Source organism: Hirundo rustica, chromosome 22 (assembly GCF_015227805.2).
Source record: "Hirundo rustica isolate bHirRus1 chromosome 22, bHirRus1.pri.v3, whole genome shotgun sequence".
Lineage (NCBI taxonomy): Eukaryota > Metazoa > Chordata > Aves > Passeriformes > Hirundinidae > Hirundo > Hirundo rustica.
In genome coordinates this window covers 3,630,552-3,658,121 of record NC_053471.1, presented here as the reverse complement: position 1 = coordinate 3,658,121, position 27,570 = coordinate 3,630,552, and the positions used below count along the sequence as shown (strand labels likewise).

Genomic DNA, 27,570 nt, shown 5'->3' with positions numbered 1-27,570 from the left:
TCCATTTTGGTGATATCTTTCTAAATTATACATTAAACTTATCAGGCTGAGTAATGCATCACAGCTTCCCCGTGTCAGACTTAATGTTCCTTACTCAGCTGCAGCTTTGTGTTTGCCTTTCCCTTCCGTTTATGATCAGGCAAACCCCAGGTCCCCGGCTCCAGGAGATGCTCTGCAGGAGCTGGGTGCTGCCTCCTGAGAGCACAACCTGCCACGCTGCAAAAGGGTCCTGGAAAATGCTGAGTCCATGGAAGTCATGCTGCTGTCCTGTGGGATGTGCGTGCTTTGCTGTAGGTGGGGGTTTATGAATTAAAATAATTTAAAAATTGAAATAACACCCGAAGAATCCGAGTGAGCAGCGCACGGGGAGAGTGGTCACAGCTGTGTGGTGGCATTGGAGGTTGTGGGTGGCAAGGGACTGTGGCTGTTGGGGTTTTTAGGTGCTAAAGGAAAAACAAGTAATTTGCTACTTTTCCTTGCCAATATGTCTGAAGACAGATAGTATTTGGTTAAGTGCAGCTCTAAAATGGAAACTCAAGCAATTTTCTTTCAGTGGCTTCTCAGATCATTGCGCAGCAAGATGCAGCTAAGGAGAAAGGCATGTCTCTTGGTTTTAAGTGCTCTGTGCTAATGCTGGTATCTTCTGCAAAAATCACCTGGCTTTGTTGCTGTAATTCTGTGCAAGGAGGAATTCCTAATTTTAGGGGGTTTTTTTCCCTTGTGTTACGGGCCCTTTTCTATTTCTTCTGTTGGCTGTTAATACCTCATTCCCAGGAGATGGACTGAGTTCCTTCTGTTCCCTCCCTGTCTCTCCCTTGAGATCTCTCTGTATCAGCTCCTTCTTTGAACCCAGGGTCCTCTGGCCACATCAGGCCCTTCAAAGTGCAGACTGCTGCTGCTAGAAGCAGTCCTTTTTTTATTGTTCCGCTTCATTTTATTCCGATGTATATATAAATAATTGGATGCCTTTAGCAGGCTGCAACTATACTCCTGGGTCGTATATCTACCAGTTTGCTGCTTTTTTTTTATCCCTCAGAAGTCAGGAGGCAGCTGTGGGAATCAGTGCTGCTCTTTTAATAAATGCAGTCACTCCAATGCCTGTAGCACCTGAGCAGGTTTTTCTGAGCAGCGCAGCTTTTTCTATTTGTGACACACTTTCAACTTATTATGTTTACATTCTATAGCAAAACAATGTATGTTTTCAGCAGAATTAATCAGTATAATTATATGTTATTTCCAGTGTCAGGTTCAGCCGAAGCACTGATTCAGGGTGGTGATTAGCCCTCTCAGCAGCAATGGGGATGGAGAGCTAATCTGCGCTGAAAACTCTGATTTTGAAAGATGCCGTTTATACTCTACTTATAAATTGAATATTTCCTCTGAACGCCCCTAACCAATTTGAATAGAAATGTATTTATACCTTTTGGTGCACCGTGTTTGTTTTAGATTGCAGCTTTGCTTCTGCAGAAGCTGCCATTACTCAGACAGACAGGGCCTGAGTCTTTTTTACCAGGACCTCTGTCCCTTTGCATTTGCCTGAAGTTACAACAAATGAACTGCAATTGTTTAAATCTGCATAGTCTTCATCTTCTCCGATCCCTAAAAAAAAGAATAAAGTCCTTGAATATTCTGTGATTCTGTAATACTGTTTTTGGACAGTGCAGCAAGAGCTCCTACGTGAGCTGTGTGTGGCTTGTGGTGTGTCCCTCCACATAGAAAACTCCTTGACCCCTTATAAAGTTCATAAGGCAGGCTCAAGGTTCATTGCAAAAATGGAAGAGTTGTTGAGTTCTTATTTTCTATAATTTCAGCCTTTCAGAATAGGGAGCATTTTACAGACACAAAGCTCCAAGAGAGCTTTCATGTGCTGTTTCAGTTTTTTAGAAAATACAATTATACAGGAAGGAAGTTCCCGCATTGCAAAAAAGTTCAGATCAATTAAAACAATTTACTTTGCTTCTAACGATTCCAGACCGTTGTAATTTATTGGTAAATAAGTGGCTTCAAAAGCACATTCATTCAGTGAGTGCACAGAGGAAATGTTAACAGGTTCTTGGGTAAATTCGATCTTGGTTTGGTCACAGACTCTCCCTGCAAACCTTTCTGTTCAGCCTGAGGGATTCCAGCTGTTCGAGGAAACTCCAGTTTCTGATGGGTTTTCAGCATTCAGAGAAACACAGGAAATGGGGGTGGCATGGGCTGGCACAGCCAGAGTGGGAACCAGTGTTCACAAGGCGAGGTGCGTCCCTTCATGTGTGTTACAGACCACTGGCTCCGTGCTGATGCTCAGCAGAGGTGAGACGATGAACAGCAATTACTGGGCAGCTTTTATATTGGCCACAAATGTTATTTTGCAGAACCTTTTGAATGTTCTTTCAAAATCGACCTTTTTTTAGCGGAACTTAACAGTGTTAAAAAACAGGAGTCGGTGCTGTTTTTGTCAGGGTCTCACTTATCCTGTGGACAAGTTTGCTGCGGCTTCAATTTGCCTGCTTGGAAAATTGGCTGTCACATGCCAGGGACAGCCAGATCTGTCAAGCTCCACACAGTTTTCCTTTATTAGCTCTATTGGGTTTATTGCTTTTCGTATGCTCTGAGGGATGATGGTTGTTTAGTGACAAGAACCTGAAAAATCATTCAAGTTGACAATGCTTTTTAGATTTCATTTTTTCCTTGTGTCTCTATCTATAAAACAGAATGACTTGAGGACGCGGTTAACATTGTGGGGAGTTTGCTCTGTTGCTGGGAACGTGCCTTCAAGCTCTGGGCTCTGCTGTTGTTACCATCCCCACATCAACCAAACTGCAGTAATGTGCATTTTACCTGTCCTGCTGCAGCTCCTGGTATGGCAGGGATGGGCTTTGGCTTTCAGCAAACAGGCTCTAATCTCCTTAGGTGTGACGGTTGCTCCAGTCATTTCCAAATCGAGTGCAAGTCGGGATGAAAGATTTTTGTGATGTTTTCCAGGCTCTTGCAGTACTGAGCCAACTGAAACTTTTCTGACATAACACCAAAACATCAGGAAAGCTGGAGAAGAGAGCATTCCAAATAGTGGTGATGGAGATCTCCTCTGGTATGGGTGTTTCTGCCTGAAGAGGGGGAGAGTGTTCCTCAGAGGGTGCTCTCCTAGCCTGTGAGTGAGGAGGAATAACGTGGGGAATCCTGGTGATTTGAATTCCTGCCGTAGCTGACGTTCCCTCGCTCTCTGCAGCTGTGGCAGGTGACGGAAATGCCTCTGATAGCAATAGAAATGTTCCTGATGAAGAGGAGAAGGCAGCTGCAGCTCTTGTGTCTGTGCCAAGTTGAAAATCTTCATCGCTGAGTGGTTTGCAAAGGCACAACTGCAGTCACCTCAGATCGTGCTGTTGCTGAGTGAGCACCAGCTCTCCATTCCAGCAGTACCCGGGAGAAACGATCAGTGGCTGGATGAGTGAAGTCACTCATCTCTAGCAATAAACAGGAGGCATCTGAGCAGGGTTTCGGACTCAAACAGGCAGTCCTTGCTGGTAGAATAAAAGGCAGAAAACCTATGTGGAGTCATACAAAGGCTAAAATGTGGGTGAGTGTGTAAGACTGTCAATATTCTGCTCAAAACCAGCCCTACCAGGAGTCATGTGTGGCACACTTAACAACAGACCCTCAGATCAGTCCTCGTGCTGTCTGATGAAGTTCAGATCTGAGAGGTCCAAGCTGAAGAACAGAAGCTGGTCTGTCCTTTATCTGAAGGATGGCAAGACAAGGGTCTCCATTCCTCTTCCACGTTCTGTGCAGACAGGAAAAAAAGGAAAAAGCAGTAAATTAGAAACTGCACAGAGCACTCTTGAGCCTGGATAGTGCAGAGTATTGCTGTTTCTGGGGCTTCAAGGACTCTTGTCATAAGCTGTTCGTTCCTCAGTGTTACCTCTCTCTTAGATGCTTCCTCAGATGCATCAGCGCCTAAGCTCAAAACCCCCTTTGATCTGTGCTTACTTTGCTGAGCATTTACCAACTTAAAAGTGCCCGTGTTAAACTTCAATATTCCCGTGTCTGGCACTGGATGTTCCAACTACTGCTGCTTTTTTTGGGATGTCTCAGAAGGTACCAGTGTATGTAGCTGGGTCAAGTAGCTGGTGGGTGAAACGAGCAGTGTCTGGCTGTGTGTAATCGTCTGCATCTGTTACTGAAATTCAGAAGCTTTCCTGCCTTTTTGTATTTTGTAAGGTGTACAGTGTCATAGGCGTTGTGTGTTCTTTTCTCTTGCTGAAGTGAATGTACACCACAGGCAGCAGCACTTCAGTGTATAAAATATCTCAGCTTCATAGTTACATTTGGCAACTAGATTAAGAAAAAAGGGGAGGGAATTTCTGCATATAGTGGCAACTGCATTGCTATTTGTTGTATTCTTCACAAGGCATTGCCAAATCTTCACTCTTTTTCTTGAAGCATACTGTGAAATAAAAAGATGAGGGAGACTCTCCAGGAGAGATGCAGCCATGGAGCTACCAAAGAAATTGATAACTCTCATGTGCCACATCTCCAAATGCTCACCTGATAAATTTGCACTCACTACTTAAAAATCTAATTGGATGAAGTGTTGGCATCTGTCATCAGCTCAGCCTTGAGCCCAAGGGCTAAACAAAGCTCACCTTTCTCTGCTTAAATAACACAGCTTTGGAGGTTATCAGGGCGCTGTCGTGTGCTGGGAGATTGCCAGGCTGCTCCTGTGCAGCGGATTTGAGACTGATGGATCAGGCTGAAGGGCAGTTTGCTTTGCTGTAGCAACTTCTGCTCATCCCTGAAAACAGCTCCCTTAGCAGCCAGGTCGCTTGCTCTGGCTTGGCAGTTTGAGGCAGGGTGTGCTCACTGTTCAATTTAGCATTCTTTGCTCTTAGTGTGTGAAAGAGAGACCTGGGTTGGGGCAAAAAAAACCCAGGAAGGGATGTGTGCCCCTCCCTTGAGTTCAGAATTGTGCTGGCGCTGACCGGAGCTGTTTGTCCGCCCTGGGAGTGCTTCTGTGCTTTCTCTGACACAGTGAAACAGAGAAACAAAATCCATTTGTCAGATCTCCCCAAGAGAATGCCTACAGAGCCGAAGAGTCAGAGTCCTTGGAAAGATCTGATAAGGAGATAATTCCTCTCTTACCAGCAGGTCAGAGAAGCCCCTCTGAGCTGTCCAGCAGCACTGTTGGGGGTCACATTTCCTTTTAAGATTCCAGGGCATCCACATGGGAGTCTCAAAGTGTGTGTGGAGGAGGCCCAGAGAGCTGGACTGTCCCAGCCTACAGCAGGAGTGCCGAGATGTGAATCCCTGTTTGTTAATCCTGCTGTATGCAGGAGACTTCTGAGTGGTAGCGAAGAAGAAAGAAGGTTGTCTGGTAATCTTCTTGCAGTTCAGAAGAAATTGAGGTCTGATACTCCTTTTTTTGCTTTAGGATTTGATGTTTCCAGTTTAAAGTGCTGCCTCAATTCCCAGCTGGCTGCTGTGGATCCCTTTCAGGACACCATGGCCAAAGAGGCACAGCCAGCAGCTGTAGGGAGAATGGAGGGGGCATGTCCTTGGCATGGCAGTTTGGGGTGTCCCTGGTACCTGCCCATCTCTTTCCCTGGGCACAGCCCCGTGTTGCTCAGCTTTTATTCATCTTTTCTTTGCACCATCCACTTTGTGAGCCCTCACACGCAACGCAGAAGTAAAATTGGACTCCAAAAGGAGAACCTTGTGTTCCCTGGCACCGGCGTTCCTCCCGTCTGGAAGGGTTATCCAGGCATAACAAAACCTTCAGTGAATAACCTGTGTGCTGTACAGCAGTGTCATAAGGGTTTTGCCATAGGAACAAACGTGTTGCAAGACTATCAAAGGCAACATTATGAAAGTGTTTTGAAGGTTATTGATGTTATTCCTCCGGGAATCGTATTACCAGTCACTGATATCAAAAGTAACAAATTTAAAGAAGCTATAAATGATAGAGCCCTCAGAGCAAGAGCAAAGAATAGAAATAAAAAGGACTTGTTGGCTTACCACATACTATATAGGCTGCGTGGAACATTAAATAGCATTTATCTGCTGCTCCTTCAGGCAGGCATCAGGCTCACACGTGCCTCCTTTCCAGGCACCTGCAGCTCCATACCCCTGCACCGTGTCTGTGCAGGTGTAGGGAAAGGGGGCAGGGCTGGTGGGCACGGCTCCAGCCCCAGGGATGCTGCTGGAGGGAGCTGCTGTCACCTTCCAGCACTGCAGAGAGCTCCCTTCCTGGTGGGCAGGTGGGGTGTGTGGGGCTGGGAGCCCGTGGCACCCCGTGAAGTGCCGAGATGCTGCTCTGCTGCCTTGTGCCAGCTCTTGGACACATCCTTAGTCCATCGTGCCGCTGCTGTGGGGAGCGTGCGCGAAGTGTGAGGGGCAATCCTCTTCCAAATGATTTTAAATCGTTGTTATATGTACAAAAGTAGTTTAGGAGCAGCGCTGAAGGACAGCACGTCTCTTATCGCAAGCTCTCAGTACATTCTCCTGGGCTTTTCTTGTTTGGTATTTGGAAATGTCAGCTTTCTATTACTTGGTCCACCTACAACAATACCAATTTAAAAAGTAAGAAGTGATGCATCTGCAGGTGCCCGTAGAACTGCTCTTAATTCATAGAAATGCATTAATATTTAACAGATAATAGTGTTATTGAGGCAAACTAGGCCATCAGCTTGAGAGAAAAAACTTGCACCATCTTCATTCCAGCTAGAATTGGAAGCACCGCATTCTGTTGATAGAAGCTTTGAAAGCACTTGGTGAATGTCAGTGGAGCTTTGAAATTAAAATTTCTTCTTATTTCAGACCAACTATTATTGTATCTCTGGCTTGGGTGAGCTGGGAAAGGGCAGAAGCCACTTGGGGCATGATTTATAACGCTGGCATTTCTGGCCGGTGATGGGGTTGGAAGTGTTCTGAGCTGAGCAGTGCCTGAGCTCGTTTGAAATGCAATGACAGAATTCCCATGTAAAGGTTGCAATAAAAACAGAAAGAGGGAGAAGAGATTCTGTACTTCAGAATGAAAAAAAAAATTAAAGAGTCCTCACAAATGTCAGCTGAGGGATCTCTGGCTCACACTTGTGGGGAAAAATAGTCCAAATGCAGTAGCAAACCTTTACAGAGCAGCAGCCTGCAAAGAGAGCAGCACTCCCAGCATATGCAGTACTTCAGTATTTACATTTGTGTCTGTGATTTGTTGGGACTTTGCCCATGTGTGCATGGGCAGCATAACATGATTTCAAAGTACTCACGCAGCTGCAGGGCAGAACTCTGCTCCACATCTGCAGTTTTGGTGGCTGGGGGTTCCTCACTCGTGCTTTATTGGCAATCAAGCCTTTGCTTTGTGATACCCTATAAAGAGCTGTGTTTTGCTGTAATCCCAATGTACAAACTGGGCTCTAAGTTAGCGAATTTTTTCGAGATGTTTTGGAAATGAAAAGCACAATTCAGGTGTAGGACACTGAGATATCGTGTGGCTTTGATGTTCTCCTCTGCACTACTTTCCTTGCAGAAGAAATTCCACTATTCTGGAAATGGTTGCAATGCACAGGTTTAACATGGGAAAACATAGAGGCACTGTGCAAAGTCTTCAAAGGTGGAGAACTGGAGTAGCAGAATATACTCCCTATAGCAAGAGATGTGTGTGCTATAATGAGCCTCATTCGTCAGGAAGAGTATCTCAGAGGAGTTCAAACCCAAAGAAACCTTTGCTTTGCCCTCAGCGCTATTGTTTGAAAATCCTCAAGGCTTTTGCAGAATGAATTGTAAAACTGCAGAGCGCAAGTGACAGGGAGGAGGAGGAGATGCCTTGGTGATTTCCATGGCAAATCTGTCTCCCTGTAGAGGCAGTCAGTGCTGCATGCAGCAGCTGGGTTAAAGGCAGCTGTTGCTGCTGTTTCACACTTTTCCTGAGCAGGGCTGTTAAGAAGGAGTATCTCTGAGCAAGCTGAAGTAAGGCAGGTTGCTTTCTCTAAGTTTTCTCTGCAGGCTTTTATCACGGTTGTGTTTTTCTACGAGCAATGGCATAGCTGCAGAAGGCTATTAACTGAGTCAGACAGCTGCCCCGGCACCTCCTCTGACTGACAGCTCAAAGCTATGAAAGTCTCGGGCTGGTCTTTCAAGAATCCAGACAGACAGTAAGAACCACGGCTCTGAAGAAGAGCCTTGCTCTGTGGGTGGCAGCCTGGAGCCCACTTCAGAGAAAACATTTTGGAGATGTGGGTGGGAGCCAGGCAGTGCTGAAGGATGTGTTGCTGTTGGTGCCCTGCATGCTGGGCTGTCCCAGCACCACAAGTGCTCCAATGCCACAGACTCAGGTGTCCTCAGACCTTCCCCTGAAACCACTTTCATGGTCTCTGGGGCAGAAGCAGGGCAAGAGGCTTCCCTGCTGCATCTCCATCCCTGGGACCTCTGTGTCAGCAGCAAAGCTCCCTGCGTGTTCCTAGATAAACAAATGCAGTCCCAGCTCATGGCAGAATTATCTTGTCCCTGTCAGCTGTCTGTGGAAGTTAAAGCTTCCAGCTGGGAGAGGCGACACAGATGAAAAGAAATTTCCATTGTTCGGAAGAATAATACCTGTGTGAGAAAGAGAAGTGCCTTTTGTTTTGTTTTACTGCCTGTTTCTGGTTGTGTAGCATCATCTTCCTGTTACGCCTTTTACTAGCACTAGAGGTATTGCTATGAAAGATAAAAAACATCTCAGAAATCAATTTCTTTTGGAAAATTGGGAGGCCAGGAATTACTGCACGTTATTTCTCTGTGTCTTTCAAAGTGTACGTTAAGTAAACATGATCCCCAGGAGTATTTAGAGGCAGCTCTTTCTATATAAAATATCTTCAAATATATCACATTTGATGATGTATTAGTGAGTGTTTGGTATTTGTTCTATATTAAGACTCTCTTTGCTATTCACACTACTTAAATGCTGCCTGCTCTGTGTGCTGTGCCCTCACCAAGGTATTGAAGAGGAACTGGGGAACACGTTATAAAGTATACAGCCAGGTGAAATCTTGATTCTCTTTAAAACAATTGCAGGAAATCTCATAATCTCAAAATAATTTTTTGCTTCCCAAGCCTTTCAATATTTGCAGTACGTGAAGCTGTATCATCCTGTAGCCAGTCTCTTGTCTCAGAAATTCTTGAACTTAACAAACAAAAAAATCTCAAAAGAATTTGGGCTGAAAAACTGGGAAAATGAGTCCGTGTTGGAGTTGTAGGCTGGCTGGCCTTTTGAGACAAGCATTGTATCCATAGGGTCTAAATCTTGAGCCCCCAGCCATGGCTGGGATGTGGTGAGGGTGAGGATGGTGGGGGTGGCTGCCAGCCCAGAGGGGACCCGGAGCTCCTGCACCCAGGCAAGGACAGTGACAACTGGCACAAGTTCCTGAGTGAGTGTGTCAGGATGCTGATTTAACTGCAGTTAAAACCACACATGCACCGATATCTCTCTGCCCAGCTGACTCCAAGCATCTTCCCTTCCTGAGGAAGCTATTGAAGGGCCAGAAACTCCAGCAGCTCTGTTGTCAGCTGGAGCTGTAGGGGCCAAGGTTAATTCAAGGTGCTCTGCTGGCTGAAAGGGATTTTCCAGCAGAAGGAGTCCTGCTCTGCAGCACAACTGCTTTTGTGCCTGGCTCTGGGGTCTCACTCTCTTCCCCGTGCTCCAGTGCTTCAGCTCGGGTGCCAGGGCCGTGCTATGTCTCTGGTAATTGTCTCGTTGTCCCTAATTAAACATGCCCAGCTCTAGATAAATTAAGGCAGTAGGTTGTGCGCTCAAAGGCAGTGGAGGTTTTTTTTGTTGTTTTCACAGTTAGTGCGGAAGATTAATATATTCTAAGGCATCAGCCACCAGGTTGCCTTCCATAGCATGACCTCAGTTAGAAATTAGTTCAAGGATAAAGAAATTACTGGGATTCAAACCAATAATCTTGCCCAAAGCTAGCATTTGGTCTCTGAAGAAATTCCATTACTTCAGTGTCTGTTACGTATTTGTGCCTTTTTCTTCAGGTATCTCAGCCTCTACTCTCAAAACCTTGAAAATCCAGAGGAAACCATCCAGAAAGACACTGCTATAAATAGTAGAAGATTCTGTCATCCATGTGTCTGGGAATAGTTTCATTCACTGGTTTGGTTTTTAGATAACATACAGATGATACACAGGCACTCCCAGTACCTGTCCCCGAGTTACCTGTGGGTGCTGAAGCACCATGTAATGGTATGCCCTCAAAACCACAGAAATCTCTTTATCTTTTTATGGGATCTCTTTATATTATCTTTTTTGGGGGGGGGAGTGATAATCTGTCAGATATCAATCCTGTCACCCCACAGCAATGGATGTGAATTGTCTTCTCAGCCAGCTGAGATTTCCTTTTCAGCCTTTTGGATTGTTTGAGAAATAGAAAATAAACCCTGTAAATGAATATCTGCCAGACAAGAAAAAGCTGTTATAATTCTGGGGGTGAACAGGGAGGGAGGGGGGCACAGGAGCTGCCTGTGCATCCCACTGTCATGCTCCACTCCTCCTACCCTCCTGCTTCGTGGTGTAGCCATGAGAGCTGGAACTGGCTGCCTTCACCACGTGTAGGGCTTCACAGGTTTGACACAACACAACTGACAGATGTCCAGTGCCAGCCAGGGCAAGTGGCTGCATTTGGGGGTAATTCCTTGGCTGAGATTAAATTCACTGATGCTCATCACTCCTGAGGATAATTTACTTCCTTTCATCCTTCCAGCAGGGAGTACATATGCAAAACTTTCAGCTCAGAGGTATTTTTCCAAAGAAAATTATCTTCAGCTGTGGTCATCGGTGATTTGGGAGCCCCTGCCAGTGAGATTTTGCCTTGAGCTGATTGCCTTGGCTGAGCAACTGAAGAGCAGCTGGAAGCTGGCCAGAAATGACTTTTGATTTTTGCTTTTAAAAGAAAAAGAAATAGAAGAAGAGAACCAAACTAGCATGCTTTGGTAAGGCAGAGGGGTTTTGTGATTATTCTCCCTGAGAAGCGAGACTTCCCTTCGGAGGGGACTGACTCTGGGAAGTGAAGAAGAAGCAAAAGGTGGTCGCTGAAATGAGAGTTTCCCTGTGGCTGAGCCATCGTGGAGCTTTGGAGGAACTGACCATTCCTTCACCCCAGCATTGGTCAGCCCTTTGCTGGCTGCCCATGCCCCCCACACCTACCAGAGCTGCTCCAGTTTGGTGTTTCTGCTCCTGTTAAAAAACCCCCACATGGAGCAGGCTGGTGGAACAAACAATCCCTGCTTTAGTCAGGTAATTTCCAGGGTGTGTGGTGGGCAGCAGAGGAAGCTGCCAGGCTACTCCTGCCACTGGGATGGAGGGCTGCAGCACCATTAGGTGCCACTATCACTTTCTGGATAGTGTGTACACTTTCACCATCACATAGTTTTTCTCCTTCATTTTTCATGAGAACTGGCATTAGATTAATGGTTAAGCCATGGAAGAAATGTAACACCATGCCAGTCTGATTTATTGACCACTTAGTGCTGATGAAGCTTCAAACAAGAGTCAGACAGATGTTGCAGTTGCATTTTTCTTCATCAAAACCCACGACTTTTTGCGTTTAACCACTTGTTGCACCATCTCCTGCTCGCCCCCCAGCAGCAGTGGAGGGAGTTCTTCTGCCACACTGAGGAGGCAGGAGAAGCCAAGCAGCCTTGTCCAGGTCAGGGACAGATGGCAGCGCCTTCACCTCGGGTGTGGGGGAAGCAGAACAACTCCACTGAGGCTCCAGGCACTGGAATGAGGGGCGGATTTGCAGCAGGAATGTTTCCAGAGCCATCTGCAGCCCAGTTCAGGGCTCCCCTTGTCCCCCTCTGCCACCCCAGTGAAGGGTTTCTGCCCTGGTGTGTCCACTATCCTGACACCTTTCCTGCGTGGAAGTTATATTTGAATTTTTTCTTTTAGTCTTTCATATCTCTCTTGCTCTCCTGGTAGGTCGTCACAAATAGTAATTTGCTACTAATTATGTTTTCCAAAGCATATGTATTCTCTTCATTCGTGTCAAAACATTTCAATTCACCAAGTAGATTGGCATTCATGAGATTTGTCAGTCTGGGGTCAACTTTTAAATGTAGGTATAAGGAACAAACGTGTTTGTGTTTATTTTATATGCTTTCATATATAGAAACTATAATTTCCAGTGGCAGACCAATGCTGAGATCCACTTGCTTGTGCTGCACTGTGGCCAGGAAGCCCCATAATCCTGATCTGCTTGGTGACAAATCAGCACTGTCAGGCTGTGAAAAACACACCTGAGAGGAAGGTAGAAGCACCTGCAGAACTGTCCCGTCACCCAGTGCTGTGTCCTTGCTCCCTTCTTTGAAACTTCCCTGGGAGCAAGAGGTGTATTTACATGAAATCTCTGAAGCATATTACTTTTTATTACTTCATCATCTAGATCACTAATTATGTTAAATTAGCTGATGGAGACTCTTTGGGTGTATGGGTAATCATTTTTACTATCTGAACCTCTTCTGAATTATGCACGAGAACTGTTGATGTTTCAGACCTCCCCTTTGCAGAACGAGAGGTTGTGATGGTTTTCTGTGTCCTCTGGCTGTCTCTGCCTGGGGCAGATGTGCCCTCTGAAAAGCAAGATTTTGAGCACAATTGAACACAAAAAGTCCAGTTGTTTGTTCCAGAAGAATCTTGGGAATAGAAGAGCTAACAGTTTTCTTTGCTTTAGCACTTCCCCAAACCGCTCTGAAATAAATTGTTAGCTGTTCCTTGCAAGGTTTCTTTGCCTCTTCCCTGTGCAGTACAACTCATTTCGCACTGGCTGCAAGAATTGGATACTGCTTTCTCACAGAATCTTCACTGAGAATCCCCTGCTTGCAGTTCTATCCATAGAGGGGTAAAATGCAAGTTCCTGCTTGCATATTCTCCTACCCTAAAAGAGCTTCTCCTCCAGCTGGGGGGGATGTATCTGGTTACAGAGGTGATGCTCTACGGGGCTGCTCTGCTTTTTATATTGCTGTACGTGGTTTCCAGTGGCCTCTCCACTGCCAGCACCTTCTTAGGCAGCCTGGAGGAGCTGGGAGACACGACCAGCCCGCCCTGTTCCTGGGGATGTGCAGGATGCTCCCTGTGTGTGGGGTGCACGAGAGGGTCACGGTCACCCCACACCCACCCGAGTGCCACCCTGCCCCTGCCCTGGGCTGCTCCGGGTGCAGCTCCCAGCCTGCTGGGCTTCAGTGCTGTGCTCTGCCCATCAGAGGTTCCCTCCACAGGTCTCCTGGGTGGAGATGTCCGTGTCCTGCTCCAGCTCTCCCCTGGTTTCATAAGCGAGTGCTCCCATCAGCACAACCTGTGCAAGAGGATGATGGCTTGTGTTCCCGCTCCCCCTCGGAACAGGGCTCTAACAGCATTAATGAAACATTCGAGTTTTAATTACACCATTATCCTATTTATTTTTATAAATAATTCCAAAGCAGTCATTAAAGTTTGCGAACTTAGGAGTAAATGACTTAAGGGAAAGAAATCATCTCCTCAATCTTGTTATTATCTATTGAACAGCCTCCCTGGGACGCTGTTGGGGAGCTGGCGGAGTTGTTGCGCCGGTGTTGTTAAGGTGATTCATTTTCTCGCAGGGTGGTAACAGAGCTCAGCTCCTGCTCCAGGTGTCGGTGGGGCGGCACCGCAGTGCGGCAGAGCAGGGTCCCTGTGCCTGCAGCCCCCCGGGGACGGAGAGGGGAGCGGGGTCAGTGTGGGGTCAGCGGGGGGGTCAGCTGGGGGGTCAGCTGTGGGATCAGCCGTGGGGTCAGCTGGGGGGTCAGCTGTGGGGTCAGCTGTGGGATCAGCTGTGGGGTCAGCTGTGGGATCAGCTGTGAGATCAGCTGTGGGGTCAGCTGTGGGATCAGCTGTGGGATCAGCTGTGGGGTCAGCTGTGGGATCAGCTGTGGGGTCAGCTGTGAGATCAGCTGTGGGATCAGCTGTGGGATCAGCTGTGAGATCAGCTGTGGGGTCAGCTGTGGGATCAGCTGTGGGGTCAGCTGTGGGGTCAGCTGTGGGATCAGCTGTGGGATCAGCTATGGGGTCAGCTGTGAGATCAGCTGTGGGATCAGCTATGGGGTCAGCTGTGAGATCAGCCGTGGGATCAGCTGTGAGATCAGCTGTGGGGTCAGCTGGGGGGTCAGCTGTGAGATCAGCTGTGGGGTCAGCTGTGAGATCAGCTGTGGGATCAGCTGTGGTATCAGCCTGCAGGATCAGCTGTGGGGTCAGCTGTGAGATCAGCTGTGGGATCAGCTGTGGGATCAGCCTGCAGGATCAGCTGTGAGATCAGCTGCAGGATCAGCTGTGGGGTCAGCTGTGAGATCAGCTGTGGGGTCAGCTGTGAGATCAGCTGTGGGGTCAGCTGTGAGATCAGCTGTGGGATCAGCTGTGAGATCAGCTGTGGGATCAGGTGTGAGATCAGCTGTGAGATCAGCTGTGGGATCAGCCTGCAGGATCAGCTGTAGGATCAGGTGTGGGATCAGCTGTGAGATCGGCATCACCCCTCTGTCCTGCAGCTGTCCTGCAAAGGGCTTTTCCAGTCCCAGCCTTCTGCAGTTTGCAAATGTCTTCAGAAGACAAGGAATTACAGGCTTGTCTGTAAAGGGCCCATGTTTGGGGCGCTCTGTAATACTGTTCCCTCTTCCCTCCTATTTTCTGTCACTGTATGGAGAGTGTGGCTGTTCCTCATGTTCTCTGGTGACTTTCTGTATATTCAAAAAAGACTGATGTGGGCCAGAACTGATGGAAGCATTGTCTCAAACGAACAAAAACTCCCTTAAACCAAAGCATATCACCAGGTGTTTGTTGTCAGTGCTGTTCACAGGGCTACCGCAAGTATTTGGTGTTGTAAGGGTTGGAGAAGAGGTTCACACTGAGCATTAGCAGTGGAGCAGGAGAGTTGCAAGCAGAGGGCCCTCAGGATGGGGGAAGCCACGTGCAAACTGCCACCTCTTGTAAAGAACAGCTCTTATCTCGGGGAAATCCAGTACAATCTGGGGTCTGACCGTGATGCTTGCTGTCACAGTTTTAATCAGGAAGTTAAATGCAGAGTGCTGGCCCCAGCAACATGACTCTTGCCCTGCTGTCCCTGCAGAACCCAGACATTGTGTTGGTGCACTACCTGAACGTCCCGGCCATCGAGGACTGCGGGAAACCGTGCGGCCCCATCCTGTGCTCAATAAACACCGACAAGAAGGAATGGGCAAAGTGGACAAAAGAGGAACTCATCGGGCAGCTCAAACCGATGTGTGAGTACCTGGAGCTGGTTTTGTTTCTTTGCTGTATATTTATAGAGTCCAGTGTCTCTCACAGCCAACACATATCCTGTGAAGCATTCATTTGTCCATCCAACTCATCTTGCATCTGCACACACTTTCTTTCCAATATTAAACATCTCTGGGATGCATGGTATGAGAGCTGCCCAGACTGTCCCCAAAGAGATCTCCTCTGCACCCTGAGGAAAAATTGTTCCCATGTCCTTGCATGTTCCAGGGCTGTTTGCTCCCTTGCAGAGAGCCTGTGCAATACTGGCAGGTGGATTCCCCCAAGGGCACTCCATGTTTGGGTGGTCATTGTCAGGTCACAGTGGGTTGCTGTAGCTTACGGGTGGCCCCATGGAACTGAGTGTTTTGAGTTGAGCATCATTTCCTACAGTTTTCAACTGTGCAGCCTGAGAAGGCTGCTTAGGTGTGCAGAGTGATGGGCAGCTTTGCCCTCAGACAGGCAGTTGTTTGAACCCTCTGCATCTGCTTTGGTGTATATTTTCCTTTGCATCACAGTTAAAATGTATGTCTTGCCCTGGAGAACACATTCCAACGTGCACACAAACACCTTTTTGCAGTGAAAGAAAAATTAGACATAAAGTGGGTGTATAACCAAGGGAAAATTAACTGCAAAAGCCACAATACCAAATGTGAGTTCGGTACCAGGTCTGCTTCTGTCCCTGCCCCCTGCCCCTGCCTGGATGCTGGTGTCATGCCCAGCCTCCTGTAATTGGAGGTCTCAGCCACGGAGTGCATCCTGTGTCTCTGCCATCCGTGAAAGATCAGCCTCGTGCTGACTGCAGCGTTGGTAATCTGAGTTTGCAGTCTTTTGTTGCATCCTGAACTGTGCAGACCCATGTATTCCTTTTCCACACAAAGCTGGAGGGCATAGGAGGATTTGCCCCTGGGGCTGATAAACTTAGACAGAAATCCAGGATGTTGGTGTAGCTGAGACTGGACAAGTACCTTAACATTAAACAGGAAAGGAAGCAGCAGGCTGTTAAAAAATCTGCAGTGCATCAAGAAAATTATGTGAAAACTACAACGAACTCACCGTAAATTTAATAACACTTGGCTCTTTTATGTCTCAGGAGGGAAAAGTGAAATTCTGCACAATTATTCAGAGTATATATGCATGTACACGTCTCTGTTTATGGGTACATATCCTGGGAAACGCATCCTTAGAAATGCAGCTACAATAAAAGCTTTGGATTCTGATCAGACCTGGAAAACAAAGAGGACACAGATAACCGTGTTCAGGGAGCACAGAAGGGCACTGCTCGCCAAGAAGCCATCAGATTTGGTTCCAGTATAGGGTGTGCCATGAAATTCTGGAGCCAAGCACATTAGTTTCATCACATTTTTGCATTAATCACATTCTTTCACAGACTTCACAGTTTGATTGCCTGGTGTTTCCAAATTTCTTTGCCCTAAAGCAGATTTGTCAATGGCTTAATCAAAGCGTTGTGCATGGTGTCACTGGTGCAGTGACAGTCTCACCCTTTTACCTGCTCTGTGCTGGGGTTTGTTGTGTTTTATTCCTCTGGACTTGGAAGCTGCATGGGGGTTTTGTGGATTATTTTGCTTTCTTGGTGGCTGTTTTCCATGAGAATTTCTCATTTAAGACAAGTTAGTGATGATTGCAGCCGCGGGGTGTGTGGGGGTCCAAGGCTGCTGTGCCTGCGGGTACGTTCCCATTTCCGACCACTGATGTCATTCAGGATTAAGGGAGAGAAGCTCATATTACTTCTGACTTTGTGGAAAGTGCTTTCTCCTGGTCAGAGGTTGGTGGCAGTGTCCAGCTCTTGACTCACTGACAAGTGCTGTTTGTTTAAGTCCTACTCAGGCTGGGCTGGAGTCAGATGTTAAAACTGTTGACCTCTGTCAGGTATTAAAGTTTTTCTAACTGACTGGAGGGTAGCAGACAGTCAGTGGTGTGGCAGCCAGTGGTGTGGGAGCATGTTCTCTTGGCCATGTGTGCCTGGAGAAGTAAAAGCAATGTGGCAGATGGCTGGCAGGGTGAGCGGCATCGCTCCTGGAGTCCAAGCCAGGCAAATACATCAAACTGTTTTTCCTGAAATGCAGAGAGACCCTGGCTGGGATGATCAGGGAGTTTGTTTACATTTCTTGCATCCATAAATCTCTCAGCTCCCTTTTCCTTCCCTGCTGCATCCTCCCAAAGTCAGTCCATGCCTCCAGCAAGTCTACAGCAGCTCCTGGTGCCAGCCCTGTCACCCCTGTGAGCAGAGCAGGGCACTGGAGGCTGGGTACCAGGGGGTGACTTCTGCCCTGCTCCTGGAGACCTCTGAACCCAGAGAGCTTCTTGGCTGGCTGCAGGGGTGATGTTTGCTCATTCTGTGACTGTGCTTGTGCTGGTGGTTATGGATTAAAAAAACCCCACCTTTTAGGAGTGGCCATAGAGCTCTGAGAGCTTTGTGAGAGCAGCATTAACTTGTTCTAACATAGCTGGTGTGTGAACTAATTAAGAGACTGAAATAAACCCATCTGAACATCCATGAAAGGTAAATGCTGCGGATGCTCTAAGGATTTGAGGTTTTCTCAACACCTCCAGCTGAGTTGAGACTGTAAATAATTAATTAATCAGCCTGACTTCAGCTTTCATGGCTTTGGTTTTTTTGCTTTAGTTCTGATCTTTTTGTCACCTGGCTTCACACTGGAACGTCGATGACCTCCTGATTGCCTTCTCTGGACCATCACTGTTGGCTTGTCAGACCTCAGTTTGGCAGTCCTCAAGACTGAAGCATGTGAGCCTGGAAGGCCTCATGCACATTCCTGACCTCCCACAGGATGATTCCTTTCTCCTTGCAGGCTTGGAGATGAGGCCTCTCATCTCACAGGTGTCAGCAAGGTCAGGGAGCCCAGGGAAGGCTGTGACACCTCCACTGATGCAGGACCTGGCATAATCCAGCTGTTGGGAGCATCTCAACTGAGCGTCTCAATCAAAAGGGTTGTCTTGTGTGTGGTGCTTTGGTATGAATGCAACTTTTGGGTACATTTGTGTAAAGTGAGGAGCTGTAATACATGAAAATTCTGCAGGAATGCTGTCCGAGGCACCTGTAAGTCATTTCAGGATGCCTGGTGTGAAGAATGAGCGTCAATTTGGCGTGGCTTTCAATTTCCCCCTCCTCCTTGTGCCCCATTATAGTCTTGCTTTGAGATTTCTCTGAACAGATTAGCAGATGTCCTTAGAGGCATCTGGTGGTAAAAGCAAATACAGTGGCAGAATCCATCACAGCAGAATTCTGTATATAAACTCCATATGATCAGCAAATTGCGGGCCAGCTCATGTTGAGGGTTTCTCCAAATCATCCCCTTTTGGCTCTCTCATCCTTCAGCTGGCAAAGTATGACTTACAAGCTCACAGCTGGTGCTACGTTGCAATCCCTGTTCCAGGTCCACTATAATTAAGAGCTATCTTCCTTTCAGAGGAAAAGCTTTTTGCATTTCTCTGCTGTGTGAGAACTGAGGACTCCTGTTTGTGCTGCCTGCACACAGCCACAGCTGGGCAAGCTGCAAGTTCCACGTGTGCCCATCAGTCAGTGGGCATGGGCTGCTCTTGCCTTTTCCCAGAGTCCCTAATTCTGTGTCAGTGAAGCCATCAGGCATCCTGGTGGTGACTTCAACCTCCATCCCTGTGTTGTCATCACTGGAGAAGGCATCAAATGCCTGTAGCTCAGAACAAAACTCAAATAGCAGCAATTGGCATTAATGCAGTTTGAAGAATTGAGTTGTTGGGAGTTCTATCTTGGCTTGAATTTATATTCAATTTCAATAACTCTGTTTAAGGATTTGGGTTATATTTCATCTTAAAAGATCAGTTGTACAAAAATGCTACGTAGGATGAATTTTACAATTTCCCAGGCAGTTTGTCTGAGCTCCAAAGTACCCCTCAATGGAAACTGAAGCTTGCCAGCTTAGCTCAGCTGACCACGTAGAAAGCAACATGGATTCTTTAAAAAGACATTGGGCTTAGTAATGCTGACATCCAGTTTTACTGCAATAGTCTGAGTTTCTATTAAAAAGGGAACACAATAACAGAAGGTGCTAGATAGGTTCTTAGAGGTTCTCACCCACCACTTGGACTTGGAGCACCCCTGTTCACATTGTCTGCATGGCCAGCATCAGCCTCCTGTTCATCAGCCTCCTGCTCAGCTTCTCATCTTCCCTCAACCCCTTCACTACTGCAGGTGTGCAGCTCTAAAAAGGAGTCCCATGCAAGAATACACTTTTCCTCTCCCTCTGAGATCTGCAGTGGCCTTTATGTCCCCAGAGGAAGTTTGATCCCGTGCCTCAGTGGGCTACTCTGTAGTTTCCCTTGTGGTCGAGTTTTACCCACTATAGACAGTCCCACTTTGCCAAAAGAACAAAATTAGGAACTATGTTTCAGCTGGTGCCTTCCAGCTGTGTTTGGAGACACCAAAGTGAAATGATCCCACAGAGTGCTGACAGCAATCCAGTAGGAACCCGCCATTATCAATAATGGAAACTAACTTTAGGAAACCTAAACCAAATAGTTTCCTCACTCCCTACAATTTGGATATTAAACCAGACACAGCAATTGCTGAACCTCTCTGAGGAGGCTATGGGCACACCAGCCTTTATTTCCTGTTCTTCCTTAGTATTTTATCTCTCCTATTAACACTTGTCTGTGGCGATTGGCACACTCAGTCCTGGAGCATCTGCAGAGGTGTCCGTCCACATCTCCCTGGAATGTGAAAGCCTGGGGAAGGAGGGCTGGGACCCCCAGGAGGAGCTGTGGGGAGAAGGGCTGGGAGCTTTGGGAAGGCCTCAAGGCCCTCTCTGTGCAGGCCATGCTTGTAAGGAATTTTTTCCCCCCAAATATGTCAAGCAAGATTTTTCCTAAGGAAAAAAAAAAAATAATAACACTAGAGAAATGGAGAGGCCTTGCCGGGCTTGTGGGTCCGGGGCCCCGGGACACGTGGTGCTGCTCCCGGCGCTGATGCCGGCCCTGATCTCGGTCCGGTCCCGGTGCTGATCCCGGTCTGGTCCCGACCCTGATCCCGGCCCGGTCCCGGGGCTGATCCCGGGCCTGATCTTGGCCCTGATCCCGGCCCTGATCCTAGCTTTGATCCCGGTCCGGTCTCGGTGCTGATCCCGGTCCGGTCCCGGTGCTGATCCCGGCCCTGATCCTGGCTTTGATCCCGGTCCGGTCCCGGTGCTGCTCCCGGCCCCGATCCTGGCTTTGATCCCGGTCCGGTCTCGGTGCTGCTCCCGGCCCTGATCCTGGCTTTGATCCCGGTCCGGTCTCGGTGCTGCTCCCGGCCCCGATCCTGGCTTTGATCCCGGTCCGGTCTCGGTGCTGATCCCGGCCCCGATCCTGGCTTTGATCCCGGTCCGGTCTCGGTGCTGCTCCCGGCCCCGATCCTGGCTTTGATCCCGGTCCGGTCTCGATGTGATCCCGGTCCGCTCCCGGTGCTGATCCCGGCCCTGCTCCCGGTCCCGGTCCCGGTCCCGATCCCGGCCCGTTCCCGGTCCCGCCGCCCGTTCCTTATCCGCTGGCGCCACCTGGCGGCGGCCGGGCGCCGTTCCCGGTGCTCTTTGCAGGAGGAGGGGGAGGATGGTGATGGTGATGGTGATGGTGATGGTGCCCTTGAGCCGCAGCCGGAGGAGGGCGAGTTCCACACGGGACGAGCGCGAGAGGTGGCTTCCACTCTGCTGCTCCATGTGCGAGCAGCCTTGGGCTTCACGCGTCTGCGAACAGCGACAGGAGCGCTGCTTCGAGCAGCTTCGGAAGAGCCGTGTCTTGTCCTGCCGGTTCCCTCCAAGGGACGTTGGCAGCGCGTCTGCCCAGTCCCTGTGAGCAGATCTTCAAGGAAAGGTGTTGTTTTGGAAGGCAGACAGCTCTTTAAAGAACAGTTCCGAGCAAAACGCCCGTGTGAGTCCGTACAGGACATTAGCATTCAGGGGGTGTCACTGCTGTCCCCAGCAGTGAGGCTCAGGTAAACCTGTCCTTCACAGCCAGTAACGAGTGGAAATGGAAGGCTGGAAAATCAAAGCTGAGCTGTGTGTGGGCGTCTGAGTATGAAAGGATAAATCTAATGGAAATATCCTTCAGCCAAACTGAGAAATCAGAGCAAGGCCTTTACTTCTGTCAATAGAAACGCAATGGAAATTGAAGGGACAGAGCTGCCATTTCCAACTGACCATCGCCATGGAAACACCTCTCGGTGTCAACACTTGGTGGAGCAGGATGTGGGCATCGAGGCAGGAACGGGCACTTGGGCGAAGGACTTGCTCACGCTCCCAGCAGCACTTTGGGGATTTTTAAAGCACTTTGTGTGGGTCAGGAGCGGCTGAGGGCAGGACTTCCGACACCAGGGATTGCAGCAGGCTGTTGAGATACAGCGGGAGGGAGAGAACAGAAGCCCGACCTTGATGACTGTAGATACTTTAGCTCTATCGGTCTGTCCAACTCACCAGTTTCATGTGGGAGATCTCGTTGTTACTCAAGTAACAAAAGACCAAAGTGGGGCAGAGGAGCCGCATGTGGGGTATAGGGAATGGCTATACATGTGCTGTACATGTACATGTATGTGTAAGCTGTGGGTGGTATGGAAGGGAAGGGTCGTTGGAATAAAACCAGGAAGGGTAAAATGCTTGAAGTGGCAAAGAAAAATGTCTAAGAGCATTCAGAAAGGGTGAAATTATCAGACTGAAAAGTGGGAGGGTATTTTAGGGACAAGTTTTGCTTAGGGTAGAGAAACCACAGGGAGGGAAACAGGGAAACAGCTGTTGCTGGTGTTAGGTCTAAAGTGATGATGAGACGGTGAGGTAGAGTTCAGGTGATGGGAAGAAGGAAGATACCTGCAAGACAGGAAGACTACAGGCCTGGAAATTGTGGAGGACTGAGTACTACCAGCAGCAGCAGAAAGCAGAAATAGCTAGGGTGTTGTAAGAAACTTGGACAATCATATGTTTCTGTGTGCAAATTTCCCTTGGATTCTGAGCAGCCTTTTTGCTGGTAATTCAGAGCATCTTTCATTCCTTTGCTCATGGTGGTCAAAGTCCTGGCAGTGCTAATGAACAAGGAGCTGCTGGGCACTATCAGAAGGTAATTTTTATTGCCTTTTCTTCAGAAGGGAAGAAAGGGAAGAAAGAGAAGAAAGGTGAGAGCACAAGCTCATAAAAAGAGTTTGGAGCAGCATTAGCACTCTGAGTTGTGGACCTTCCCCCAGCCTCACTTCTCCCCTTTGAGCACCCAGTGCAGCACCAGTAACTCTGCCTGGCTGCACTGCCTCGTGCTGCAGGCGCTGTGCAGAGGTGTGTGGCAGGAGGAATGTGTTGCTGCTGTAATGCAGCAGCTTTTAGACCCCTCCATGCAATCACTGAAAAGAAAAGTGTTGAAGCAGTTCACAGCTTTCATTTTAAATTATCAGGAAATGCAGTAGGAGTCTGAACAGGAATCCGGATTAAAATCCTTTCCTGAATTTCTGTTAAGCTTCAGACTTTTTTTTCCCCTTTTGTGTTCATATATTATGGCTATATTTAATCAAACATAGTTCTACAGTGGTTTCACTTCTTGAACCACTAAGAAGCAGGAAGAGTATGTGTGTATGCTTTTTATTAGCCTTCCTTTCATAATGCACTTTCTTCCCTATAGAAATCTCCTTTCCTGCTGATTCATTATGTGTCAGGAAGCCAAGCGTGACATGTTAAAAGCCATCTTGATAGTGTTTGGTATTCAGTACTAACAATTCACCAGGCACAGGAGTCTTTCTTTAAAAGAGGGAGGAAGAAAATCTGCATATTGGATATGCCAACATAGTGGATAATTTGCATTAAGCATCCAGACATTCTTTTTTTGCAATCTGTCACCCTCCACTGGCTTTCTGTTTTATAACCTTCATAGCATATGGGGAACATAAGTACTGAAAAAAAGTGGCACCACGTGGACAGAAGCTGGAGCCAGAGCCCTTTAGGATCAGCAGGGTCAAGGCTAGAGAAGGACCTTTCCTCTGCAGCAATTGATCCTCAATGGGACTTTGCTATGCTGGAAGGACATGAAAATAACAGGCATGGTTCTCTAAGTACCCAGCTATAAAGCTGTCCATTATGCCTTAGCTCCTAGCTCACAGCTTGATTCAGGCTTAAGAACCATCATCATGAATACACAAACCCCGAGCCATGATTCACTTCCCAGACTTGCCCCACGATGTGCTGCTCATCCCGGGATTTAGCAGCAGTAGGGAGCAGTGCTGCCATCCTGTAAAACAGGATATAAAGCTGTAAAACAGGCTTTCTGTACCCAACAACACGGACACCAGCTCACTTCTTGGCAAAGCGTTTCTGAAGTAACCAGAAATTACTTAATGCAAAGTTTCTCAATAATAATTATAGTTCAGCAACTGTGTGTTGTATAGCTGAATGATCCAAAATATTTGACTGCATTCTAATCTCTTTGACAATGTATTTTTTGTAAAATTGCTATTTGAACATCACTTGTTAGACATAGTATCACTGGTGACAGAACAATGTATCTTAAATAATAAAATGAATGTGAGCAGAGGTAGTGAAGTGGCAAGCGTGTCTAATTTAGATGTAATAACAGAGACTGAGTGTTAAGAGGAAATCCAAAACTGTGAATGTACTAGAAAGCAAAATCTGTTGGGTACGATAACAATAAATGTGGTCATCAAACAAACATAGAGGGACTTATTACAAAACTATCTGCAGCACTTTAAATAGTGATATGGGGAAAAATAGTTATAAACCTGATTTGAAGTATTTCTGCAGGTTATCCAGCCTGGCCAATAACAGCGTGAATTCTGCAGTATAAAACTAGACCAAGATAAGATGCTGTTAGGCAAAGTGACATTAGTGGATGATGAGGTAATACAGCAACAGGTAACAAAAAAGCAATAAAACTGCTTCACAGAGCAGATCCAGGAGCTCTGTTCCACCAGCTGCATGTGACACACTCAGTGAGCAGAGTTGAAGAGGAGAACAGGAGACTGTTCACAGGATATGCTGCCCCTGTGAGCACAGTCATTAGACGTCACAAACATCCCTTCATTTGTTTCTGATGTCCTTGCACGATGCTGCTTTTGGCTTTGGCTTGTGCCCCAGCCTCTGGCTGTACAGGAGCATCAGCCCAAGCTGTTGCCTGGGTTTCACCCCTTCACATCAGGGAACTTCACCACACAGGGATCTGTATCTACTACAAAGCTCAAGTCCATGGGACTTTCTGCTTTGATTTTGTGTATTCTGGTTTAAGGATTTTAGAACACAACATGCAAAGAACGTGCCTTGAGAGACTATGGCAAAGACACTTCTGAAAAGAAGCTGCCAGGCATGAGGACACCTTGGAAATTATGTTGTCACTTATCAGCACTTTGCAAAATATGCACATGAGCTGTGGTGCATTTAAAGGATAAATAAATAATATGCACATATAAATTGCTCAGAGAGACATTAAAGGAGGCAGAGGATGCTTTGAGTCAGTTATTATGGATAAAATATTTTATAAGTGCCATTTCCTTTCTAAGTCGGGTTACAAATATCACTGTTATAGGAAATTCTGCAACTAAAATATTCTGAGAGGGAGCCTTTATTCAAATCATGTATCTGCATGCAGTCTAGCATTCTTATTTAAATAGCTAACAGGCCCAGAGAGTTCTCAAGAAAAGAGCTTCAGTTTGCAGCATGTTCTGTAACATCACCCACCTGTCCGTTTTCCCAAATTACTAAAAGGTCATCCAAGTCTGAGGAGGAACTCACACAGTGTCTGTTAGTCACTCCCAAAAAATGAGTCAGCCCTCACTGCTGCTACCCGGGATCTGACAATGAAGACCTGGCAGAAAGTTTGCGTTTGCTGTTACTCTGGTGTATTTTTGGCTGCTGATTTTACTATAAAGCTGATTTCGTTTTCATATTAGACAGAAAAAGATTCCAAAACACTCTCTGGAATTATGCTGCTTTACTCCAGTGGAACCAAGTCTTTTGTTGTTTCTGGGTTTTCAGTAAAGGTTGCTGGCACTACAGAGAGTTGCTGCAGGTTCAGAGTCCCTGTTAGCAGAAGACTGAAATAGAGCCAGGTACTCTACTGAGGAGTTTTCCCTCTATATATACCTAATTCAGGAATTGCCTTTGGAAGCCTGTTGATACCAAGGAGCAGAGAATAGTAAACCAGTATCCATTACTGCTGCTTTTTATAGGTCTCCTTTCAGTTCTGACAGAAAGCAGCAGGAATGGATTTTTGCTGGTAATTTGGAGTGGCTTTTGATAGTTTTGGCTTGATTGTGCAGTTTCTGATGGGAAATTTTACTGTTCTCTTTGCAGTTCATGGCATCAAGTGGACATGCAGCAATGGCAACAGCAGTTCAGGGTTCTCAGTGGAACAGCTCGTGCAGCAGATCCTCGATAGCCACCAGACCAAGCCCCAGCCTCGAACACACAACTGTCTCTGCACTGGTACCTTGGGTGAGTACCTCAGGAGGGCACACAGTGACTCAGCTTCATCCAGTCTGGGACTAGAGTTTGTAATACTGAGGTGATAAAGATGCTGTCTCATGAAACACTGGGACACAATGAGCTCAGAGCTGACAGGAGAAGTCTCGAGAATAAAAAGATGCAGCTGAAACTTCGGGGAAAATGTCAATGCTTTCTAATAAATGCAGTCCATACGTGGGCTGCTCAAAAAGGTATATTCTCTTCTACATGTGCAAAATCTGTTACCAAAGCCTCAAAATCTAATGTTCATCTAACTTCACCCTCTGAATTCCTTGCCCTGCGGCTCACTTTTTTGGAGAATTGCTCAGGTGGTTAACTGCAAGATATCACTGAGATAAGACAGGTCCCATTTAGGTATCATGAAAATACAGATCTCTTTCCTGTTAAAGGAGATGACCTTGTTTTGGATGACGCTGCAGCAGCAAGGAACAGCATCCTTAGTGTTAGCATTTCCCACAGACAGTGGGAAGCTCAGTGATTCACTTTCCAACTCATCTGCTTTATAGCTGCTCCTTTCTAGCACTTTGGTCTAATAGAGTATGTGACACATTAACTAGTCTTTAGCAAAACTTATAAAGGAAAGTTGTCAGTGCTTCAAAGGGTTTATTTTTTCTTCTTTTCTTGAGCAGTTGCATTATAAAATCAAGGCTTAAATAAGAATGATGACCTCTGAAATACCTGAGTTTGGATTAAAATTCACCCCTTAAGGCTCAGCATTTGATCCAGGCTTGCAGATCTGAACATGAATCCTTTTATTCTTCCCTTTGATGTTTTGTCTTGTGCTAAGTCTGCTCAGTGCTTTTTAACATAACACTATTGCTTTGTTTTGTAACTGGCTTGCACATTGACACACACATTCCCAATCCCTTACTGTCATCCACAAATACAGCAGCATGAAAGCCTTTCCCTTGTTCCTGTTAATTTCTATACCTCAGAGAATAGAGAGATTTAATATTGTATTTAGTCTCAAAAGCACTATCTTGAACTACTTTAAGTGACCTCATTCAAATCTTGAACACATAATATAGAGAAGTTCCCTTTCAAGGGCAAGCAACAAAAGATTTAGCAAATTGCAATGGCTACATGGATGCTTTATGTTGCCCAGAAGATGGCATTTGTAATTGTAGCCATGAGCTATAGTGAGGAGGCTTCTTCCCCCCTTCAATCATTCTACAGTTCTGTAATTAATGTTCTTACCTCATTCTAGGGAAAATTAATCAATTAAGGAAAGAAACATCAAAAATTCATGGGCGGCTCTTCTTTAAACAGCAAAAGCAGTCCCTGCCAGCAGAGTTTGTGACTAGGGTGCCTTTGCAGACAGAATTGTTTACTTCATCCTGCCTGATTACAAGCTCTCAGGAATGCAGGTGATGCTACCTTTACAGGCCAGTAAAGGTGCTGGCTGGTTTAATTCACGGAAGATTTTCTTCTGGTGGCCCTTGCTTGAATAGTCTTCAGCAGCTCCAGTGTGTTGAGTGTGCTCCTCTCAGAGTACAGTGTGTCTGTCAGCACAGGAATGACTGAGAGTCAGAGAAACACATCACCATCCTTATGGGAGGGCAAGAACACTTTGTGTGGCTAATGGGTTACTTCTTTAATAATTTGATTGACAACTGTAAGACGCAGTGATGACAGGAAGATGTGGGCCACAGTCTAAGCATCAGGGTGATGCCAGGGACAGGGGCACGACATGGCATCTGTCACCTCCAGATTACTGGTCAGCATCCGTGCCCCAAGAGTGGTTGTCAAACTTCCTGACATCACCCAGCGTGGAGAGCGGAGCATTTGTGTTCCAGGGGCTAAGGTCTTGTCCGTGGGGCAGAT

At 46.9% G+C, this 27,570-nt stretch overlaps 1 protein-coding gene and 1 long non-coding RNA gene across 9 annotated transcripts in view; both read left to right on the top strand.

The window, feature by feature from the left end:
- The window catches only part of CAMTA1 (calmodulin binding transcription activator 1), a 234,096-nt gene that overhangs the window by 162,227 nt on the left and 44,299 nt on the right, over nucleotides 1–27,570 (top strand). For all 8 annotated transcript variants that reach the window (XM_040084652.2, XM_040084651.2, XM_040084654.2 and 5 more), the window contains 2 exons: nucleotides 15,087–15,240; nucleotides 25,576–25,716. In XM_040084652.2, coding sequence (XP_039940586.1) covers nucleotides 15,087–15,240; nucleotides 25,576–25,716 — 295 coding nt within the window. The remainder of the gene's footprint in view (nucleotides 1–15,086; nucleotides 15,241–25,575; nucleotides 25,717–27,570) is intronic.
- On the top strand, nucleotides 175–12,382 carry LOC120762338 (uncharacterized). The gene is made up of 2 exons (XR_005703884.1): nucleotides 175–290; nucleotides 10,722–12,382. It is a non-coding gene; the product is annotated as an uncharacterized LOC120762338 (long non-coding RNA).